The 17,801-nt window shown below is 35.6% G+C and overlaps 1 protein-coding gene across 2 annotated transcripts; it reads left to right on the top strand.

The window, feature by feature from the left end:
• Window positions 1–2,499: 2,499 nt before the first annotated feature.
• cd151 (CD151 molecule) lies at window positions 2,500–16,310 on the top strand. 2 transcript variants are annotated; one of them, XM_051692475.1, is made up of 9 exons: window positions 2,500–2,648; window positions 7,047–7,131; window positions 7,469–7,660; window positions 11,699–11,773; window positions 12,260–12,280; window positions 12,470–12,574; window positions 14,549–14,704; window positions 14,896–14,982; window positions 15,084–16,310. In XM_051692475.1, the coding sequence occupies exons 2-9, from the start codon at window positions 7,048–7,050 to the stop codon at window positions 15,141–15,143; spliced, it is 780 nt and encodes a 259-aa protein (XP_051548435.1). In that variant the 5' UTR covers window positions 2,500–2,648; window position 7,047; the 3' UTR covers window positions 15,144–16,310. The 2 variants fall into 2 exon arrangements, with proteins under 2 accessions (XP_051548435.1, XP_051548436.1); XM_051692476.1 differs by lacking the exon at window positions 12,260–12,280.
• Window positions 16,311–17,801: the final 1,491 nt, after the last annotated feature.

Here is a 17,801-nt window from a genome sequence, read left to right on the forward strand (position 1 = left end):
TGTTGACAGTATCAGGCTGAGTCCTATGAATCCAGTGCTAAGAGTGGACACCAGGTGGAAGAGGGCATGACACACCTGACCAGGTGTGAATCTGAATTAAAGCATTTTGTTACATTTTCTTTGATCATAAGTATAATGCAACTCTTATGAAAAAAAAAAAAAGGAGGTTGGAAGTTGTTTTCTCTCTCCTATTTCTAAATTCTCAATATTAATGATGGCTGGACGTCTCAATATTCATGAGCTAACGGATTCATAATTCCACGAAATAGTATAGTCTACCTCTATATTCTGTATATTCAGGAAGACTTTTAACTGTTAGAGGTTATAAAATACTATCTGGAACAATCATAAGATTAATTTATGATTTATTAAAGGTGCACTCAGTCATTTTTTTACTCATTAATTTTTTTTTAATCCTATAGAAATTAATTGTCATTTCGCAATATATGTAAAAGATCATAACCACTCATATGAGAGTCATATCAGTAACCTTATATAGCTGTTTTATTCTACACGGAGAGGGTCCCATCATGGGAGCTGCCATGTTTGGATCACATGACCAGTCGAATACTTCTCGCTTAATCTCAGTTATCGCCCTGTTATTGGACACTTTCCCTCATGGATTAAATTTATCATGGCTGATTGTGAATAGTGAATTTCTACAATGGCATGGGTAACTAAAACCTATTGATTTTTTTAAATGATGCTGCATCCAAGCCGCTAGGTGTCCGTGTAAGTCCAAGACAACATAAACACAAAAGTGAATGAGTGCACCTTACAACTGAGTTTGTACATATTTACAACTTTTTCAAACATCAATGTTGGCTACTTATCTTCATTTAACAGAGTCTACTCACGAAAAATATTTAAAAATGAGTATTTATGCATCTTATAATAATCATCAGTATCATTTCACAGACATGAAGCAATAAATATCATATTAACAACATTTTTGGCATTACAAAATTAAATGTTATCTGTCAGTTTTCCATATACAGACTGAACATGGCAAAATGTTTACTTACAAATAACATTTATATTTGTAAACAGAAGTATAATTTCTTTTTTGGGGTTTGGAGCAATAAATAACTTTTACAGGTGTAAACATTACAGATAAAATATCTAATAGTAGCTATCTTCAGAAAATCTGTGAAAACTTTTATAATTCCTTCAGCCATAGGTCTTTGGAATTCACAATTTCAGAATATTAATTAGGAAGAGACGTTAAAAATTACAGGACAATATTGTGTCACCAATCAAATTTGTGAGGTTTCATTTAAGCTCACAGGATACCATGTTAAACAGGTCATTGCAAGATTTAGGAAAGACATTGATTTAAAATGTGCTTTTGTAACATTTCAACATAATTGAAAGTGTTGTATACCTTTTCTTTGACTGTATATTTACTCTAAGTTACTCTAAAAAAGTAATTTATTACTAACAACTAATTACATCTTCCACAGTGTAATTAGATTACTGTACTAATTACTCTGTCTGAAAAGTAATTGCATTACTTATTACTAATTACTTTCTAAAACCCATATCAACCTCCACAAGATGAAAAACACAAGGATAGACATGAAACTGTTCTTTTAATTCTTATTCAAATAAATCATATAAAATTAATCAATTATTCATGAACTGGCCAAAGAATTTAAAGGGGCAGCGTTAAATTAGAAAACATACATTTTAACATTAGACGTTAAATTTCAATTTTAAATTCACTATTGTTTTAAATAGAATTGTTTTATAGTCTATACAGTATTTAACACAATTACATCAGAAGTAACTGTAATTAAATTACTGAAAAATTAAGAGTTATCCCTTACTTTACTTTTTTAATGAAAAAGTCATTTAATTATAGTAATTAATTACTTAATAATGCATTACACCCAATACTGATCTTTATGCAACTGTTCTGGTGTGATTTGTAATATTTTATTATTGTATACTGGCATAGATATAGCCTAAATTTAAGGAAAAGTGGTGTTTTATGTTTTGATAATTATACAGAAAACAAAGCATCATAAATATCATAAATTTATTGGTAATTTATGGAAAAGTTTTTATTAATAAATGTAAATGGTTATCACTTGAGCCAAAATTGCCACACTTCAAAATATAAATAGTTTATTATTTTAAACATTAACAGGAGTAAAAAAAAAAACAGTAAAGACAGAAATTGTGTGAATTTTTGTAATGCCTTGAATCTTCCTTTTTTTAATCGTATTATTAAATACCTTGAAACTGAAACTGTGTTTACTGTATACCTTTTTATTTATTTATTTATTTATTTTTTTGCTTTTTTATTTTATTTTTTATTTTTTTTTACTGTTCGGTTGTTATGTTGTACTTGTTAGAGCAATAACGATAATACAAATAAATAAATAAATAAATAAATAAACAAACTGTTTCTTGTCATGTCCGACAGCGCCCACTCTCTGCGCTTTGTGGCATTAACGCAGTGCACACTTTTGGCGTGAACGTGCTGCGCGCTCACGCACTTAGAAGACCCCTGACGCGCGCGGGCAACCAGTGCCCACAACAAACACGGACAGAAGGGCACGGACACCTGGAGAAAAGTTGTCTCTCAAACATAACTGAAAAAACAAGGTTCATTTTGTACACCTCTCAGTTATTTTTATCAGGTGAGTCGTTTATTCTGAGAACGAGTTACTTTTATGACTTTTAAGTCATTTCGTTCGTAGGTCATATAAATTGACATGTCGCGTGATTTCTGAGTTTATCCAGAAAATAAATGCTCGCTTGCATGAGTTTTGACAAGTATAGGTATATGTTGCTATTTGCATTTTTTTGGCTTTGTACTTGTGTGTCTAAGTAGCCTATAAGTTTCGTAAACTTGCTAATAACACTTTGTTTTCGTCTCATTAACGCGTCATATGCTGAAAATACACTTTATAATTAGAATCTCATTGCCTGTCTTGTATTTTGATACACTGAGTTGCAGGTATAACGGGATCTGGAATAAATTCCTCAGATTCCTGAAATGGTGAGGTGTGTGAGAACTTAAAATGAACCAGAAGACATTAATGCACGCACAGTATGAGAAAAAGATTATGCTTTCAAACATTTAAAACAAAAATATATTCATATGGTAATCTGAACAGTAGCCTAATGAAGTAAAGAATTGATAGAACGCCATTTGTATCATTAAATGCTAAATATTGGACTATTAACAAAGTCTTTAAAGGGATAGTTCACCCAAAAATGAAAATTCTCTCATCATTTATTCACCTTCATGCCATCTCAGATGTATATGACTTTCTTTCTTCTGCAGAACACATTAATTTTTTTTTAGAAGACTATTTTAGCTCTGTAGATCCATACAATGCAAGTGAAAAGTGAACTTTAAAGCTCCAAAAAGCACGTAAAGGCAGCATAAAAGTAAACAATACGACTCCAGTGGTTTAATCCATGTCTTCTGAAGCAATATGATAAGTGTGAGTGAGAAACAGATCAACATTTAAGTCCTTTTTTAAGTAAATCTCCACTTTCACATTCACATTGTTCTTTTATTTTCATCGATTTGCATTCTTCATGCATGTCGCCACCTGCTGGGCAGGGAGGAGAATGTATGGTAAAAACGCACTTTGATATTGATCTGTTTCGCACCCACACCTGTCATATCACTTCAGAAGACATGGATTAAACCACTGGAGTCGTATGGATTACTTTTATGCTTCCTTTATGTGCTTTTTGGAGCTTTATAATTCTGGTCACCATTCACTTGTATTTAATAGATCTACAGAGCTGAGATTTTATTCTAAAAATCTTCATTTGTGTTCTGCAGAAGAAAGAAAGTCACACATCTGGGATGGCATGAGGGTGAGTAAATGATGGGAGAATTTTCAGTTTTGGGGAAACTATCCCTTTCATTTTTAAGCTAACAAGTGACCATAGCAAAAGCATGTCAGAGAATAGACAGGTGTGCAAACACAAGCTCTCGTGTCAGCTCGTTTCCCACACTGAAGAGCTGTTAGTGTTCCTCAGACGTCCAGAGATATATCTGGCCACGAGTGACTGCTGCTGGGTGAGGTTTCAGAGTAGTAAAAGTTTCTCTCCCCGTCTGTCTCTCTCTGTCTCACACTCTCGGTGAGTCACACATCCTGTCACTCCAGTAGGTGTGTTTACTCTAGAGCGTGTGGATCAAGTGTGAGTGTGACGTCAGATTATTCTGACTAAAAACAGTTTCCTGGACACCGGCCTGGCTCCACACCCCAGACCTTCTCACAGTTTCCAAGTCTGTTTGAAGTGAACGGCACAGTAGTATATTTACACTGACTGTCCTTGGAGACAGAATACACAAACTTAACAGCATTGATATATTGGTAACTTCACAGTTTATTTACAGGTCATAGAGTAAATCTTGTGAAAAAATGTCCAGGTTGTATTTGAATCCAAAATTATATTTGGCGTAAAAGAAATTAAGCCTGTTTTTGTACCCTTGAGATATACATGGGTGTTTCTTCAAATTCAGGCACATTTTAATGATTTTTATTAAATGAAGGTTTCTTTAAAACTGAAATGGAAACTTTTTACCAGTACTTCATTTATTTTCAAATGTCTTTTATGTGCAGATTTTTCTGTTTTAGGCTCATCCCAGACCCAGACTTTTAATATTAAACAATAAAACAAAATCCATTATAAAAAATACAAATGATTACTTGTTTAAAACTGTGAGAGAAATAAGCATAAACCATTTCAATATTTATTGTGCGTAAATGATTTCTATCAATTTATAAAATTACGACTGTCTCACAGTTGTGGCATCATTTCCACCACGCCAAACAATTTCGCCCGTGATAAAGTTTTTTTCAAAAGTCAGTGTACTTGTTAACCAAGTGGACAAAAGTGTCAGTGAAGAGCATGCTTGAGAAATACGAGACAAGTGATTTTTGAAGAAAACAAAGATAAATCAAGATAAAAATCACTTTTGTTGGGTGTCATTTCCAATCAAGCTGTAATTTCGCCAAATATTGTAAAAAGTGTGAAAATATGATTTAATTGTGTGTATTTTGGATACATAAATGAAATTAGCCTCAGCAAGACAGACATTTTATTTCCAAAAATGTTAAAAATATCATTTCCATCAGCGTAATTTCCGGCACAGAATTTATGATGTGCTGGAAATGACACTGTGGTGAAATAAGTTGACTGTACTCAACTGACTGAGTAAACTCATTGCCTCATTTGTACTAGAGTCTTCAAAACTTGTGTATTTAAGTTCACTTAACTTGGTGTTCATATAGAATTAAATTATTTAAGTTAAGTCTCTCCTTTTGGTCAACTTTAGTTTTGGTCAATTTTACATTTACACATGTTTTTTAGAATTTGTTTTAAATGAAAAAAAAAATATATATATATATATATATATATATATATATATATATATACTGTATATGTTATATTTGTATTATATTATGCATTAGTAACACATTTCTTCACTTTCACATTTTATTTTAGTGCTCTGATTAACCCACGAGCCCTTATTTGTCATGAAGCAAAACCTTTGAGATTTCGTTTCATCATTTTATCATTTGTGCATTTAACACAGCGTATATGAACCAGGAACATTTGCCATTACACAATCGTTTAAAGTGAAACCGGAGCGCTTTGCACTATCAACGTTTATACTTGTTCGCTTATATTTTCGCAGGAGTTTGGCATGAGCCTCTGCTGACAGCGCACGCATCAGACCGCTTCACGCACTTTTCAGGACAGGAGCTGGTTGACGCGCCGTTCATGGCGTTCATTTATACAGTATATTCGCTTAGAATTCCCTTATTTGGACATTAAAATGTAATAGGAATTTGAATGCCCAGTAATCGTGGTTGTCTCAAATAACCGCGATTAGATCAAATAACCACGATCAGACGGTTGTTTAATAATCGCGACAGGCCTAGTTTGGACATAAACTTTGGAAATGAATTTAGACTTTGCACTAAAACACACGTGGTTCAGAAATGTCTTAGCGTAATGACCTATTTCTCATGAAAATAGCAAATTGACAGACACTAACATACGCTTTGCACACTAATGAAACTAGAGCCCTTATAATCTTAATCCTATGGATTTTTAAGAAATATAAGTTCAAGGAATTTAGTTATTTGAGTTGTGAGCCCAAAACCTGGCATTTCAAGTAATGTTCAATTAAGACAGTAATGAGACAATTAGGGTTCCACATTAAAACATTTTTTTTTTTTTTTTCATAAATCTCCTGTGATGCATCAACATACACTGTTGGACATTGGTTTTGTATTTTTTATTTATTTTTTATTCTATTTTATTTTTTCCAAATTGGAATGCCCAATTCCCAATGTGCTTTTTTTTAAGTCCTCGTGGTTGCGTAGTGATTCACCTCAATCTGGGTGGTGGAGGATAAATCCCAGCTGTCTCCACATCTGAGACGTCAACCCGCTCATCTTATCACGTGGCATGTTGAGTGCGTTGCCACGGAGACATAGCGCGTGTGGAGGCTTCACGTCATCCACCGCGGCATCCACGCTCAACTCACCACGCGCCCCACCGAGAACAAACCACATTATAGCGACCACGAGGAGGTTACCCCATGTGACTCTACCCTCCCTAGCAACCAGGCCAATTTGGTTGCTTAGGAGACCTGACTGGAGTCACACAGCACACCCTGGATTCGAACTAGCAAACTCCAGGGGTGGTAGCCAGCGTCTTTACCACTGAGCTACCCAGGCCCCCACTGTTGGACATTGTTAATAGTAGACAAATTAGATAAATGATTGAGAGTGTGAAAAATGTTTTAACAAGACTTTTTAAAATCCACAGTGCTGAAAGTCCCGGAAGTTGAAGAAACACCAGACTCTCACTAATGTCAGTGCTCACATAATTCTAGATTCTGTATAAAGAAAGGGTTAGTTCTGGCCAATCAGACTGCGGTAGATAAGGACTGACTTCTCAGCGGTGTTAAACTGGACTCCTGGTTTATCTCAGACCTGATAAAGTGAATGCCATTGTGAAAGGTTTCTTTAATCTCTTACTCTTGTATGTTTCAGGATGGCAGATGCAGAGGAGAAAACGAATACCTGTGGGACAATATGCCTCAAATACCTTCTGTTCATCTTCAATCTCCTCTTTTGGGTGAGTTTGTGTCTTGTTTGACTTTTTATAGGCCAATATTACTCTGATAAACTGCATCCCTGCTGAAACAAATATAGCTTAAACCAGCCTAAAGTGGTTTGCTTGTCTGTGCTGGTATAAGCAGGTACAAATATGTCTAGTGTAACCAGTGAAAACCCGCTTGGAGGCCAGCAAAGACCAGCAAAACCAGACAAGGCTAGTTAAAGCTGAATTTTGTACAAGCATTTCAGCACTGATAAAAAAAAAAAAAAGACAGAAATTAAATTGTTTTCAGGCTGATGTACACTGTTATTCTATCCATTGTTACGGTACAGATAATTTAACAATGTCCTCCCAGTTGGCAGGGGGCGCTGTGATGGCGGTGGGAATATGGACTCTGGTGGATAAAAGCGACTACATCAGTCTTCTGTCCTCCAGCACATACATGGTTGCGGTGTTCATCCTGATTGGTGCGGGAGCCATCGTCCTTTTTACTGGGATATTGGGCTGCTGCGCCACCATCAGGGAACAAAGAGGACTTCTTATAGTGGTGAGAGTGTTTGATGTTTGCCAGGTTGTTGCTATGTGGTAGCTAGGGGGTTGCTACGACATTTCTTACTGTCCCAAGTCTAAAGAACCCACCCCCAAGTCTCTAGATATGCCTCAGGTCTAGGGATGGGACGATATGGTTATCTCAAGATTCGGTTCGATATACGATATGAGGTTCACGATTCGATATAATCTCGATTCGATATTATAACATTTAAATGACAAAGTGTCTTTTTTTTTTATATATATATGTTTGAGCAAAATGCACATTGTTTTGATGAGAAATTATAAAGTTATTTAATTTAATGAGTAAATGCTCAAGGTAAAACAATAAGAGTTTTATAGGAATAGATCACCAACAAATAAGACTTCAAAAATAGTGGGCTACATTCAGGCTGATCTGGTGCAGAACAAGCAATAGAACTGAACAAAACCTGTCTTGAAAAAGTATGTAAAAGTGTATATTTTGTTTTTTAATCATTTGTGTCATAATTTTTATAATTACAGTTTAAATTTTTGAAATATAAAAATTCTACATTCTATCATTTATTATTATTTTATGAAATATTATATATATATATATATATATATATATATATATATATATATATATATGTATGTATGTATGTATATGTGTGTGTGTATAAATACATATATAAATGTGCATGTGTGTGTGTGTAATATATATAATGTGTGTGTGTGTGTATATATATAAAATGTGTGTGTGTGTGTGTGTATGTGTATATATGTGTGTGTGTGTGTGTGTGTGTGTGTGTATATAAATATATATATAAAATATCAGACTCCTTTGTCTTGATAACAAGGCTAACTTCATAGCTAACGTTTTATGTATCCTAAATAAACACAATTAAATAATATTTTCACACTTTTTGCATAATTTGGAAAAATTAAAATTTGATTGGAAATAATGCCGAAAATATTCTCGCAAGTGATATTTACCTTGAGTTTTTGTTTATTTTCTTCGAACATCACTTGTCTCATATTTCAGTTCAAGCATGCTCTTCACTGACACTTTTGTCACTTGGTTAACAAACACACACAAAAAAAAAAACTTTATTAGGGGCAAAATTGTTTGTTGTGGCGGAAATGATGCCACAACTGTGGGACAGAAGTAATAAAAAAAATACAAAAAAAATGATAGAAATCATTTCCACATTATAAATATTGAAATGGTCTTTATTTATGTCACCCTTGTTCAGATTATTATATTTTTTAACATGTAATAAAAAATGTATAATGGATTTTCATAGTTTCATATTGAAATTTGTACCACACTGGGTGTGGTACAAGGCTAAAACAGTAAAAATCTATACATAAAAGGCATTTGATAAGTAGCAAAAGTAAAAAATGAAGGCCTGGTATACAGTTTCCAAGTCGGATGTAATGAGACCTTCATATACAAACAAAAATAAAAAATTAAAAAGTGAAATTTGTTCATTTTAATAAAAATCAACCCCTGGGACATGAAAGTGCCCAAAACGATTCTGAAATGATTTCCTTAATAGACAAAGCTGGCAATGTAAAGCTTAGATAACAGTAGCCAGATTTAAGGGCGTTCTTGACCTACAGCACTGTGTCATTGATTATTCTGGGCACATGTGCTCACACTAACATGACTTATTTGTGCTTTCTAAATTAGTTTGATCATGCATATATTTGTGAGCTTGTACGTGTGTGCTCTCTTAGTCGTCTTAAAGCTGTCAACATATCTGATTTAAATAAAGATGTGTGTATCTTTAAGAGGTCAGGGTTAGAAACTGAGTCATAGCTGAGGAATGACGGGCAGCAGAGAGAGAGTTATAGAGGAATGAAACAGAGAGTAGTGGGCAGGGCATGAACAGAAAACATTTTAAAAATGCCATCTAGAAATAGTGATCGTAAAACAAATTCAGGCTGAGTTAAAGATAAAGATTTTTTTAAGCAGAATCAACTGTTGTGTCACCACACTTGTTTAAGATTATAGACATCAGAGAGAACATTCTTAAAGGGACAGTTCACCCCAAAATGATTCAGTCTCGTATGACTTTCTTTCTGCTGTGAAATACAAAAGGAGATATTTAGCTGAATGTTCATGCTGCTTTTTTTCATACAATAAAAGCAGGATCCATCATAATTCTGCCTAATTCAATACTGCTGTGTCACAACCGGTCATGTGACATATGAGAACCAATGACATTTGACATCATTGACATCAAACCTGCTGTCATATTTAAATATTCATGTAAATGGACGCAAATGATAACCGAGTAAGGGGCTTTTCACAAGCGTTTTTGATCGTTGCGCTGTGTTTTTTAGGGTCTAGCACAGGAGCGCCATGTCTTTTAGCCACTGTGTCAAGTTCAAAAGAACTTAAACTTTTGAAAACATGTCTCTTTAGACACCTGTGGTCTGTTCTAGTGCTGCAGCAACTAATCGATAATAATCGTTTAGCAATTTCATTATCGATTAGTCGGATATGTGCGGCGTGCATGGAAAAACTCTGTCAGTGATGTCATTTTACAGTAGTGAAAATGCATTTGTATGATAAAACTCGTTTGAGACAAGCTGAAGCAGAAAAGAAACAGTAACAGCCTAAGTTGTTCAGCGCATGGGAGCACTTCATGTTAAGCACTTCAAAGATCATAAGCGTTCAGTTTAACGTTAGCCAATTGCCTTATGTGGCAAAGAAGACGTTTAGCATCGAAAAGGCTCAACAGATCCACGCAATTCTTTTTTTATTGAATAAATGTTTCTTTTAATATAATTTCTATTATTTAGTCATTTGTTGCTCTAAAAGTAAAAATAAACGAATTCTAATTACACAAAGCATGAATGCGGTGAAGAAACCGTGCAACTTCTCTCTTGTTAATTTACACACATTTCTGGGGGCCTGGGTAGCTCAGCGAGTATTGACGCTGACTACCACCCCTGGAGTCGCGAGTTCGAATCCAGGGTGTGCTGAGTGACTCCAGCCAGGTCTCCTAAGCAACCACACTGGCCCGGTTGCTAGGAAGGGTACAGTCACATGGGGAAACCTCCTCGTGGTCGCTATAATGTGGTTCTCGCTCTCAATGGGGCGAGTGGTAAGTTGTGCGTGGATCGCGGAGAGTAGCATGAGCCTCCACATGCTGTGAGTCTCTGCGGTGTCATGCACAACAAGCCACGTGATAAGAAGCGGAGACAACTGAGACTTGTCCTCCGCCACCCGGATTGAGGTGAGTAACCGCGCCACCACGAGGACCTACTAAGTAGTGGGAATTGGGCATTCCAAAATTGGGGATAAAAATGTAAAAAATTAAAAAATGTACACACATTTCTGTGAGACGCTCTTAAGGAGACAGTACCATTTTAGTGCCTGTCATACGTATTGATGTAAGCTCAGTAGAAAAAATTGTTAATAGTATGTAAATTATGCATATAAACAACAAGCAATTATTAAAATGTATAATAAATATGAAATACTGTATTAATGCAATATTAGAATATTGAAGAATTTTACAAATACGCTCCTACAGTGTCTATGGAGGGGTTTGGTGAAATAGAATAGAATGTGGAATTTGTACATTTTTAAAAAGCTATTTTAAAAGCTTACATTTTACAATTGATAAGATCAAATATACAATTTTGCATACCATATCCTATATATTTAGCACCCAAAGTCTACATACAATTTATATTGTAACATTTATATTTTAAACCTTTTATGTACACAGTGTATTGTTTTTTTAATAATTACATTTTATTGAAAACATTTCAGAAAATAAAATGTGTCTTTTTCATCCAATTAAAGGATTAACCTGAGATTAATCCATTACTAAAACAATTGTTTGTTGCAGCCCTTGTTTGTTCTGGTTCTCGCTTTTTTAGTGCAAAAATGTTTTCAGTCTGAACGGCCCCTAAAAGTATAAGTATTCAGTGTCATTACTTATTACCACTGATTATAAACACATTTGATCTGGTAACCAGGTAGAAATGACTGAAGTCTTTCAAGTTTCCACATATGAGTTGTATTAAAACCTTCTGTTTTGTTTCTCTGCAGTTCTTCATCCTGTTGCTGTGTATCTTCTTACTAGAGGTTACGGCTGGAATTTTGGCCTACGTCTATTATCAGGAGGTAAATTCACATTCAAGAGGAGGGATAGAAAGTACAATTTCCATTTGTGATTTGAATTACCTTTATGAATTCTCTCTTATCCTGTGAAACACGTTTCTGGAGCCCTTCTCTACTTTTACTAATTAAAACATCTAAATGTATGCATGTGAACAACAATTTGATGAGCATGGTTGCAATATACCCACGAATATCATGAAATCAAATCAGTTCTTAAAGGAATAGATCACCCAAAAATGAACATTTTGTCATCGTTTACTCATCCTCATCTCGTCCCGACCACGCAGTGCTCTTTTACATATAACAAAAGTAGATGGTGATATATACTGCCAAAAATGTAATTTTTGGTGAACTGTTCCTTAAAACATGCAGTCACATTCACATTAATCCCACAAACACATGCTGAGTTTGCATGCTCTCCATCTACTCTCCTGTTTTTCCATCTGTATAAAACCCTTTGTCTTCTTCCTGTTCCTCCTCTTCCTCCAGTGTTTCCCTCTCTGCTACCAGGTAAAAACCCACATAGACCGAAAAAGTTACTCTTTGTTACCTTCATAAAACAGTTCTTAATTTTACAGTTTCAACTCTGTTTTATCTAAAGTCTGGAGTTTCCCAGCCTTTCTTGATCTCATATACAGTATAGAATATGTCATTAGAGTGTATTTAGCTCATGTGTAACGTGTTGTTCTTTAAATGCAGCTGAACTCGGAGCTGAGGGTCGATCTGAAAGAGAGGATGGTGCAAAACTACCAGCAGCCGGGACAAGAGCACATCACCAGAGCTGTGGACAAACTCCAGCAAGATGTAAGATGTTAAGTTGAGTCAGATGTTTAGTTATTAGCATTCATTTACCTTGGAGCAAATGTAGGTGCCCTTACTGATGTTTTTCATGTTAATATGGGGATGTTCATTTTGACAAATAAGGGTGATAAAGAGATCTAGTAGCTCAGTGGGTAGCTCAGTGGTAAAGACGCTGGCTACCACCCCTGGAGTTCGCTAGTTCGAATCCCAGGGCGTGCTGAGTGACTCCAGCCAGGTCTCCTAAGCAACCAAATTGGCCCGGTTGCTAGGGAGTGTAGAGTCACATGGGGTAACCTCTTCATGGTCGCTATAATGTGGTTCGTTCTTGGTGGGGTGCGTGGTGAGTTGAGCGTGGTTGCTGTGGTGGATGGCGTGAAGCCTCCACAAGCGCTGTGTCTCCGTGGCAACGCGCTCAACAAGCCACGTGATAAGATGCGCGGGTTGACAGTATCAGACGCGGAGGCAACTGAGATTCATCCTCCGCCACCCGGACTGAGGCAAATCACTACGCGATCATGAGGGCTTAAAAGCACATTGGGAAATGGGCATTCCAAATTGGAAGAAAAAGGGGAAAAAATTAAAAAAGAAAATCATGAGATCGCTGCATTCTGTTGTTAATCGTCCATCTGTCAAGAACGCGTCCTGTGTGCACGGCTCTCATTCTGTGGCTGCACTGCTTGTGTGGTTTGTTGAAGCAGCTGACTGCCCCCTACTGACGTGGCTTGTAAAAACATATACCTTGAGCTTTAAAGGAATAGTTCACCAAAACTCTTCAAAAATTCTCTCATCATTTACTCACCCTCATGCTATCCCAGATGTGTATGACTTTCTTTCTTCTGCAGAACACAAATAAAGATTTTTAGAAGAATATTTCAGCTCTGTTGGTCCATACAATGCAAGTGAATGGTGACCAGAACTTTGAAGCTTCAAAAATCACATAAAGGCAGCATAAAAGTAATCCAGTGGTTTAATCCATGTCTTCAGAAGAGATATGATAGGTGAGGGTGAGAACCAGTTCAATATTTTACTATAAATCTCCTCTTTCACTTTCAAATTCTTCTTTTGTTTTTGGCAATTTGCATTCTTCATTCAGATCGCCACCTACTGGGCAGTGAGGAGAATGTATTGTAAAAAAGTACTTAAACATTTATCTGTTTCTCACCCACACCTATCATATCACTTCTGAAGGTATTAATCAAACCACTGGAGTCATATGGATTACTTTTATGCTGACTTTGTGCTTTTCTGAGCCTCAGAGTTCTGGTCACCATTCACTTGCATTGTGAGGACCAACAGAGCTGAGATATTCTTCTAAAAATCTTCATTTGTGTTCTGCTGAAAAAAGAAAGTCATACACATCTGGAATGGCATGAGGGTGAGTAAATGATGAGAGAATTTTCATTTTTGGGTGAACTATCCCTTTAATTGCTCCGATGGAAGGAAAACATACAGGTCAGGGGGCATGATAAATTTTTTGAATGCATAATTTTTTCTATAATTAATTGCACTACATTAACATGTTAAATCAACAGCCCTAGTTTATTCCTTTTTCTACAAAAAAATTACTCTTTAAAATGTCAGTAAGTGTAACCATCAAGTATTTTCTGTCTCTAGACACTTTAACCTCTTAGACATTTTTACTTTAAGCCACACCAAAAAATATCAAACTGAATTGTAATTGCAAAATTTAAAATGTGGTCATCATAGAGTAATACTAGAGCATAGAGTGTATTGCATTTTTGATGTACTTTTTTTTCGAATTAGCGAGCTAGCGAACTCCCCTGCATTTTTTATGTACTTTTGAATTACTTAATAGATCTGCTGGACCAAAAAATTAGCATAACTTCAGTGACCCAGATACCTTTAGACTGCACTAGTTCACGAGAAAACGATCGGTTCTGCTCATAAAAGGTCACTGGAAATTTCTTGAGTGAACTTTTTTGTTCCCGTTACCTCTCCATCTGTTTTATGGCGCAGCTGAAGTGTTGTGGCAGTAACAGCTCAGCTGACTGGAGGGAGGGGGCCTGGATACAGACGCTTGCCGACAGACGCCTGGTGCCTGACAGCTGCTGTAAGACCCCCACAGAACGCTGCGGAGTCAGAGACCACCCATCCAACATCTACAGAGTGGAGGTCCAAGCTGAACTCCTAAACTAAATATTTTTCATTATTCTTGAAGTGTTAAATCAAGTTGGATCAATTCTCAGCTTAGTAAGAACCTAAAGCTCTCATGTATTGTACTTTTATTACACTGGTGCATCGTGGAAGCTCTAAAATGCACTGAATCTTGTCACACAGAACTTTAAAGTCTCTTTCTCTTTCAGGGTGGTTGTATATCTAAACTAGAGGAGTTTATTCTTCAACACCTGCTGATTTTGGGCTCAGTGGGTCTTGGGATCGCGTTTATACAGGTGAACAACCCTTATATTAATTCAACAAATGTGAACATGTTTGTTTATTTGAGATGTTAAATATAATCTTGTCTATGTTGTCTCACATCTCTCTATTCCAGATTGTGGGCATGATATTTACCTGCTGCCTCTATCGAAGTTTGAAAGAAGAAATATACTAAGGGCCTGTTCCCACCCGCACCAAAAAGCCTTCCTGCACTCTGCATTACTGTCTGTTACTGTGTAGTTTTAATGTGCTGTGTGAACCAAAATCTACCAAAAGTGCATAACAAATTTCCTGTTGTTTTAGTGGATTTTGAGTCAATATTGTAAAAACAAGTTCATTTCAGCAATGTTGTGTGCATCATATTTGCTCAGTAAATTGTTTATGTACAGTACTGTGCAAAACCTTTAGGCTTAATCTCAGGAGAAACATCACCCTGATCTTTAGATATCTGTACCGGCTATTGAAAAACAATATCGGTCGACCATTTATGTCAAAAATTAATGACGCAGGATGATGTGTCAATATGTTTTGGCTGCAGGACAGTCCTTCTGGATGGGAAGTTTAAATTGCATTTTTTTAAGGAAAGATTTTGGTTGATACATGTTGACATTTTTTTATTTTGCTGTACAAAAACAAATCAGTGTAATAATAATTATTATTTTGCCTGATCTCTGACTCTCTGTACTCGAACCCTAGCTAAGGCTTCCCTTTGGAGTTTTTATAATGGCAGTTTTAGATTTATGTGTAAAATAAGGTCTGTAGTAAATGTTACTTGGAGATACTTGGACGTTTTTTATTAGAACATAGATTACATACTATCATGCCTCAAACGTGAATTTTGAACAATTATATTGCTTAACAAGTTGCTAAATAAGGACTACAACTACCTCAATTATGTGAGTGCACGTGTCTGATGAAACAGATCACCGTTGTAGTCCTTATTTAGCAACTTGTTAGCAACATGCTTTTCTGAAACCGATGACGGATTTAAAATTCACCTTTGGGGCATTATTTCATGTCATTTCTGTTGTAGAACAAAACATCAGAGTAATGTTTACCACATACCCAAACTGCCATTATAAAAAATACAAAATAAACTTTGGGAAATCTGAGTGAATCCATGTCACGAAAATACTAATTCTTTCCCGTTTTTTAAATTAATTTTATTTTGTGTTTTATTTTGTTATTGTTGCAGATGGTAGGCCATTAGAGTTGCAATTAATGACTTACAACAATATAAATTCAAAGATGGATATCTTTATTATTCTTTTAATATTTTAATGAGGGGATATTAAATTTAGCTTGTTTTGTGTAAAATATTTAGTAAATTATTAAAACATGATCCAACTCCTGTCTCAGGTTAATTAGTGGCTGTATTGTAGAAGTAATAATAGAAGTGTTATTTGTTACAACACTTCTGTGTTACAGTGACAAATGTTTTTTTTTTTTTTACTTTTATACTTTCTTAAAAACAAAATAATTTTCTGACAGAGAACGATTAATATTTTTTTTATTATTATTATTGCATTTAAACACACAGAGAGACAAACAAGAAATGTACTACAGTGAAGAAAATTACAAACATATTGAGGGAAAGGGAAAAAAAGAGGATACATAAGTAAATAAAGAGAACAAAAAGAAAGGTAAACACAAGAGATTGATAAATGCAAAATGATAAGTACAAATAAAGAACAGCAAATATAGGAGTAGCAAATACAGTTGTGCTCAAAAGTTTGCATACCCTGGCAGAAATTGTGAAATTTTGGCATTGATTTTGAAAATATGAATATTTATGGATAGTGATCATATGAAGCCATTTATGATCACATAGTTGTTTGGCTCCTTTTTAAATCATAATGATAACAGAAATCACCCAAATGGCCCTGATCAAAAGTTTACATACCCTTGAATGTTTGGCCTTGTTACAGACACACAATGTGACAAACACAGGTTTAAATGGCAATTAAAGGTTAATTTCCCACACCTGTGGCTTTTTAAATTGCAATTAGTGTCTGTGAATAAATAGTCAATGAGTTTGTTAGCTCTCACGTGGATGCACTGAGCAGGCTAGATACTGAGCCATGGGGAGCAGAAAAGAACTGTCAAAAGACCTGTGTAACAAGGTAATGGAACTTTATAAAGATGGAAAAGGATATAAAAAGAAATCCAAAGCCTTCAAAATGCCAGTCAGTACTGTTCAATCACTTATGAAGAAGTGGAAAATTTGGGGATCTCTTGATACCAAGCCAAGGTCAGGTAGACCAAGAAAGATTTCAGCCACAACTGCCAGAATAATTGTTCGGGATACAAAGAAAAACCCACAGGTAACCTCAGGAGAAATACAGGCTGCTCTGGAAAAAGACAGTGTGGTTGTTTCAAGGAGCACAATACGACGATACTTGAACAAAAATGAGCTGCATGGTCGAGTTGCCAGAAAGAAGCCTTTACTGTGCCAATGCCACAAAAAAGCCCGGATACAAAATGCCCAACAACACCTTGGCACCTCACAGCTTCTGGCACACTGTAATTTGGAGTGACGTGACCAAAATAGAGCTTTATGGTAACAACCATAAGTGTTATATTTGGATAGGGGTCAACAAGGCCTATAGTGAAAAGAATACCATCCCCACTGTGAAGCATGGTGGTGGCTCACTGATGTTTTGGGGGTGTGTGAGCTCTAAAGGCACAGGGAATCTTGTGAAAATTGATGGCAAGATGAAAGCAGCATGTTATCAGAAAATACTGTCAGACAATTTGCATTCTTGGACATCTATCTCCACATACTGTATATATTACATATATACAGAATGTATAGTATAAATAACATATGTCA

Source organism: Myxocyprinus asiaticus, chromosome 48, assembly GCF_019703515.2.
Source record: "Myxocyprinus asiaticus isolate MX2 ecotype Aquarium Trade chromosome 48, UBuf_Myxa_2, whole genome shotgun sequence".
Classification (NCBI taxonomy): domain Eukaryota; kingdom Metazoa; phylum Chordata; class Actinopteri; order Cypriniformes; family Catostomidae; genus Myxocyprinus; species Myxocyprinus asiaticus.